The sequence below is a fragment of the Alnus glutinosa genome, chromosome 10 (assembly GCF_958979055.1).
Source record: "Alnus glutinosa chromosome 10, dhAlnGlut1.1, whole genome shotgun sequence".
Lineage (NCBI taxonomy): Eukaryota > Viridiplantae > Streptophyta > Magnoliopsida > Fagales > Betulaceae > Alnus > Alnus glutinosa.
Window position 1 is genome coordinate 14,743,789 of NC_084895.1, and position 6,078 is coordinate 14,749,866.

The 6,078-nt window shown below is 35.5% G+C and overlaps 1 protein-coding gene across 2 annotated transcripts; it reads left to right on the forward strand.

Annotated features, from left to right (window-relative positions):
- The first annotated feature begins 1,391 nt into the window (after positions 1–1,391).
- On the forward strand, positions 1,392–5,894 carry LOC133879307 (uncharacterized). 2 transcript variants are annotated; one of them, XM_062317836.1, is made up of 5 exons: positions 2,005–2,224; positions 2,308–2,585; positions 3,825–3,944; positions 4,497–4,727; positions 5,260–5,894. In XM_062317836.1, the coding sequence occupies exons 2-5, from the start codon at positions 2,502–2,504 to the stop codon at positions 5,653–5,655; spliced, it is 831 nt and encodes a 276-aa protein (XP_062173820.1). In that variant the 5' UTR covers positions 2,005–2,224; positions 2,308–2,501; the 3' UTR covers positions 5,656–5,894. The 2 variants fall into 2 exon arrangements, with proteins under 2 accessions (XP_062173819.1, XP_062173820.1); XM_062317835.1 differs by lacking the exons at positions 2,005–2,224; positions 2,308–2,585 and adding an exon at positions 1,392–1,627.
- The last annotated feature ends 184 nt before the right edge of the window (positions 5,895–6,078 follow it).

Here is a 6,078-nt window from a genome sequence, read left to right on the forward strand (position 1 = left end):
TTAGTTTGAAATAAAAGAGCAGTGATACATTGTATTGGCTAAGCCCTTTAGAGTTTAGATTTGCATGATTTTAGGGATGCGCTTCAGTTTATGCTCCAATTTTACTGGATATCTCTCACCATTAATTCAACTATCATTTTTCTTGTAACTTCTAGATGTTGGTCGCCTTGGTTTATGATGATAGGTTGATGCTAATGCTTATAGCATACACCAAATTCAAGGGCTTCCGATATTCCAACTGGTTTACTTTTTGCTATGTTGGAGCTCCTAACAGCACAATCTGTTTTTCATCTACAGGTATAATAAGCAATTGGTTTTCACTTTAACAGATGTTCCATTATGCTATTTACTGCTTACAATACTATTATTCTTTCTATAGATATTAACAACACCAAATGATGCCTTTGCTGCTCTATATATTTTAAAAAATATGAAATTTGTGGTATACGCTTCTCTTTATGCTCTCCTTGATGCAAAGAAAATTCCAGGAGAACTGAAATTTTAGATTTCAAATATCTTTAAACTAGATATTGGAGAAAGTAGAAATCCTCTCAACTCTCACTTGAAATGTGTACATATTTCTATAAACCAAACCAAAACAACAAGAAACATAATATATAGGTGGGAGCGGGCCAATATATATCACCGCTCATCCCATTAAAGCCTATATGGCGTGATCCTCATTTAATACATAAAAATTAGATTTTTGATTGGGAGAGTCAAGGAGACCACACTACATAGGCTTTGGGGGATGTGAATGATGAATAGAATTTAATTACTTGGGGCCAAAGGGCTCTCTTTTTTTTTTCCCCTTTTTTTTTCATTCATTTTTCATTTCTTAGCATTTTCTTAGGGATAAAAGAAAATTTTCATATCCAATCTACACGAACAATTATCCAAAATTGATGGAAGAACTCATTTGCTATCATTTTCAAATCTTAAAAATTTATTGACAAAATTAGAAATCCAAAGAATTAAATTATAAAACCTCAAATCACACAAGGTTATTTTGATCTTTTTCCCTTATTTTTATCTCATATATTTTTGAACTTCTTAAATTTTAATTATTATTTTTTAAACTAAAAATAGTTTTAAGTTTTTACTATCTCAGTATCTAGTATTTGTAAAATACAATAAATTAGAAAAAGAAAATTATTTTAAAGATCATATACCACAACGATAAACTCTGAATTATCTAATTAAGATTATAAATATTACAATGAAACTTACCTAAAAATAATTTCTTACCAAAGATTTATTATTTATTAGTCCTAGATTGTTATATATAAAATAATTAAATAAAATACTCCTCTATAGGATCACGTGACCTCCGACAAGCGACAAGTTCCTGTCCTGTTTGTGCTGTTTATGTATTAATCTAATAATCTATTATTTTATTCATTGCAATCGGCAAATCAGAATGGCGACAGGGAAAATCAGCCGCCGGCAAGACCGAGCCGAGACCCTTGTGGAAGCAGCGCTTGGAGTCCTCAACACGGCGGACCCATTCGAGAAAGCCCGGCTCGGCAACTCAGTCGCTTCTCTGTGGCTCCAGGGGGCCATCACTCAGCCATACGACCCGTCCCTGGACCTCCCCGTCCCAGATCGCCCCGCCAGGCTCTCCAACGTACGTGCACTTCAACTCCCCCAAATGCCTTCTTTGAATATCCTATCACTGATTATATAATAAATATATAATCATATTATAAGAATTCTGAAGCCCAAAAGCCACTGCCTCTCTGCTCGAACATTCCGTATATATAATATTTTAAGGATTTGGTGTTTTTATATTATTGTATCTAAGGATGTGAAAATGGGTATATCTTATGGCTATCTATCGATTCAGTCTTCCCATTGAAGCAAATTATGAAGATCTCTGGTTTTTGGGTTGGATATCTATATAATAGTCTTTCATGTAGATAAAATAGTCTTATGTTTTCCAGGCACCCAAATTATATATATATATATATATATAATTTCGGAAATTTCGTTCTCTCTAGATACACCATTTCACGCAATGGGGAGCCATCCTCCAAGCTTCTAAGTTACGATGACTACCAAACTTGCCAATAACTCCACCCTTCCTCGAAAACACAAAACTGATACCCACAATTCTCTAGCAATTCCGCAATGGAGCAAAAGATGATCGATGGGTTCCACATTGTTCCTGGGCATGTAACACCAATCTATCACTATTATGTGCCTCTTTCTTAGATTATACAAGGTTGGTATCCTCCCTAATGCTGCTATCCATACAAAGAAAGCCATTCTTGTAAGCACCTTATTTTTTTCATATGCTCTTCGAAGGGAAAGAAAAACAGCAGGGGGGCTTAGCGCATGATAGAACACTCTGACCTTGAATGTCTGTCGAGGGGAGCTGAAAGATATATGCCCATCTCCTCTGTTCAACATGATAGAGTACAAGAGGTTGAAGAAAGAGGGTGACCATCTCTAACTCCAAATCATGTACGGGTCTGGTAAAGGTGATATTCCATTGACAGATGTTCGCCACCACCATATGGCCTGCCACAGAGGCCTTCTTAAAGCTGTCAATCCTATATAACACCAGGAAAGCTTCTTTCAGGGTCTGATCTCCACACCAGACATCATACATTAAGCCTATCTCCCACCTCATATCTAACAAATCTAGAAAAATCTCTCTATTCCCTCCTAATGTTTTTCCACACCCCCACCCCATAGGACCCATGCATGATGCATTTAAAAGTATATAAATAAAAGTATCTCTCAACAAAAAGAGGCACATCAAGACCCGCTCTTTTAATGTAAAGGAGAGAAATGAATTGTCGACTCTTTAAGGATAGTGAGACTAATGTGCTGTTCCTTAAATTCTCATTTTTTAAATCTCTTTTGGATTGGGTTATTGTATATGTTCCCAATTTTCCGTCAGGGAATCTGGTAGATCTGATTTGTTTTCTTGTTTGTAGTAGCAGCTAAGGCCTCAACTCTCTTGTTTACTCTTCGCGTACGAGGGATCTGCCTTTTTTTTTTCTTCATAAAATTATTATTCATATAAAAAAAAAAAAAGGAATCTCTCAACAAAAAGTTTGGAAGTTTGAAAGTTTGCGACTTTCTTTTATATGATACTTTATCCTTTGTTCTCTTATTTGTTTTCATTTAAAAGCTTGTGGAGATCTCCATCATTATTCTTCTATGTTCCACTTCATTCTCTTTAAGATTGCTAGTGATCATAGGAAGTTTAAATTAAAACCAGTCAAGCTGAGATACAAAAATTTCGTTGTTTTTAAGGAGATTGAAACATTTTGCGGTTATCAAAACCCTAAAACCAGTAGTAGACATTGTCTTTTGACTTGTCCCATTAGGATACAACAGTTTAATTGTTTGTCGAATGACTTAAAGTAATTTTACAATAAAATAATAATTGGGTTCAAACCTCCACTAAAGATGCATCTTTCTTTCCTAAAATATTCTGAAGTATATTACTTTATGATCTATAAATGACTTGGTGTGTCTATACATTACATCGAGAGATGATACAAATGAGTATATTTATATTCTTATTGGACCTCTTCCAAATAATTAAGAACCATGACCATTTTGCAAAAATAATAAGTTCATTATTCACATGGTGGAAGGTTTTAAAGTTGATTGGGAGTTAATGTGGATTCAACCGCTAACTCTCAATTAAAAATTGAAACTCACACAACTTTTCATATAATTTTTACCATATTAAAAAATCTGATTAATAGACATTTATAACACTAAAATGTACTTGCATATTCCATGCCCATTTGCTACTTTATGCTAACTGTTCAATGAAATACATCAATGAATCTTTTGTGCAGGTTAAGTTGGTGTCACCGAGTCTCATGCCGAAGCTTGGAAAAGCAGGTAGCTTGCAGAGTAGGCAGGCCATTGTGCATAGTCTTGTGCACACTGAGAGCTGGGCTATTGACTTGTCTTGGGTACTTTTTCTTTAACTTGTCTCCTTATGAGGTTATATTAAGGGAGTTCTTTTATATAACACTTCTTTTTTGGAGTGTCCTTAAACTATTTTTGCATAACCCAGAAGTGTAGTACTACACAAATTATGTATAGGTAAACACATGGAGAAGCATCCAAGTTTGGATTTTGATAAAACATTTTGAGACACCAACTTACACAAAAATAATTAAATCTACTTTGGACCCAACAATACGAGATTAATCACTCACTTCTATTGTTATTATCCAATATGGAATTCTATGGTATCTGAAACTCTAATATATTCAAAACATAGCTTTTGAAAATACACTTGCAAACTCTTTTTCTTTTTTTTCCTTTTTCCTTCTCCTTCTCCTTCTTCATATTCATTTGGTTTTTACATGTCAGAACTGAATGTGAGGCAACCGTCCCTCATTTATTCATATACATGTTCATGTACATCATCTATTCTCTTGTAGATGCATAATTTCTTGTTGTATATATCTCTTGTGTTGTCTCTTATTTATCTGTCATGTAAATCTGTAATTTTATAGGATATAATAGCTCGCTTTGGTAAGCAAGCTGCAATGCCAAGAGATTTCTTCACCGATTTTGTTAAGGTGGCTCAGGATGAGGGCCGACACTTCACTCTCCTTGCAGAACGGCTAGAGGAGCTGGGTTCTTTTTATGGAGCATTACCAGCTCACGACGGCCTGTGGGACTCTGCTACTGGTACTTCCAATGATCTCTTAGCACGTCTGGCAGTTGAGCATTGTGTCCATGAGGTGTTTTTTCCTTACCAACTTTCTTAATTTAAAATGAATTCATTTGGAGCAACATGGTTTAAATTTTTCATTACAACATATATCACTTCTGAGTCATCACTTGGTTGAGTCAAGCTATATCTTTCGTTCAAAAGGATCTAGTTTCCACAAATTTAGTTTCTAATTAATGAACTTAGGCTATCAGTATTGCTATTTAAAGCATATGGAAATTGATTTTTTTTTTGTTCACACATACATCTGCTGGTAAAAACCCATCGTCCTGATTGCAGGCATTGAAGAAATGGAGCCATAGTTACAAATCATGCAACTTGGTTCAGGATTTTTGAGATGAATCAATCCTATCTACCATTTGTGGAGATGGCTCCATTTTCTTGAACGTCTCCAAATATTTATCCTATCACCGGGCTTGTACATAGTGTGGGCTCATTTAGTTTTAATGCAACACTGGAGTACACCCTTTCTCTATGTTGTTCAAATGTTCCATCAGTGAATGATGTTTTATAAATCATAACAAATTTGAGTTTGAACACAGGCAAGAGGACTTGATGTGCTTCCCACAACCATTTCTCGGTTTCGCAATGGAGGTGATAATGAGACAGCAAATTTACTAGAGAGAGTGGTTTACCCAGAAGAGATTACCCATTGTGCTGCTGGTGTTAAATGGTTTAAGTATCTTTGCCTGAGGGCTGAAAATCCCACTTGGGATCAGGGCAGCATGGCATCTCCAGGTGGGTCAGGAGAAAGTGACAAAACGCTAGAGGAAAATGAAGCAATTCAGAAGTTTCACTCGATAGTGAGGACATACTTCAGGGGACCATTGAAACCACCTTTCAATGAGGAAGCAAGAAAAGCTGCTGGGTTTGGCCCTCAGTGGTATGAACCACTTGCTGTCAAAGAAGTTAGCTCTAGAATGGAAACAGTATTGTAATTAGCAAAAATATTCTGATAAAGCTTGTTTAGGACACTGGAAGCACATCTTATATTTCTCCTGAATTCTTAAGAGGCAAATGTGTTTTTCCTTCTTTCTTTTTCCCCTTTATTTTAGATGAGGCTGCCCACAATGGGGTCATAGATTTAATCCTAAGAAGCTGTTTCTGAATGCATAGAATAATGCCTTTGAATCTGGGTTGTTTTGATACAATGTACGGTTTTAGGAAACGTTCTGTTTTTCTTGTTTAGTTTCTTATTTGTTTAGCTTGTGTGCAGTTATGCTGCTTGTTGCAATTTTGAACTCTCTTTACTTATATTTTGATGACCTGCACAATAGGTCGTGGCTGACAAAAAGACAAAAACATCTCAGGTCAAACCAATCAAGCCCCAGTTCATCAACTACTTTATTTATTTGCTTAAG

Excerpts from the sequence above, each read along its gene's own strand:
- LOC133879307 (XM_062317835.1), top strand. The coding sequence starts at position 1,421 with ATGGCGACAGGGAAAATCAGCCGCCGGCAAGACCGAGCCGAGACCCTT. Across the intron at positions 3,945-4,496 it reads GGGCTATTGACTTGTCTTGG|GATATAATAGCTCGCTTTGG; the intron begins GTACTTTTTCTT and ends GTAATTTTATAG. Across the intron at positions 4,728-5,259 it reads TTGAGCATTGTGTCCATGAG|GCAAGAGGACTTGATGTGCT; the intron begins GTGTTTTTTCCT and ends GTTTGAACACAG.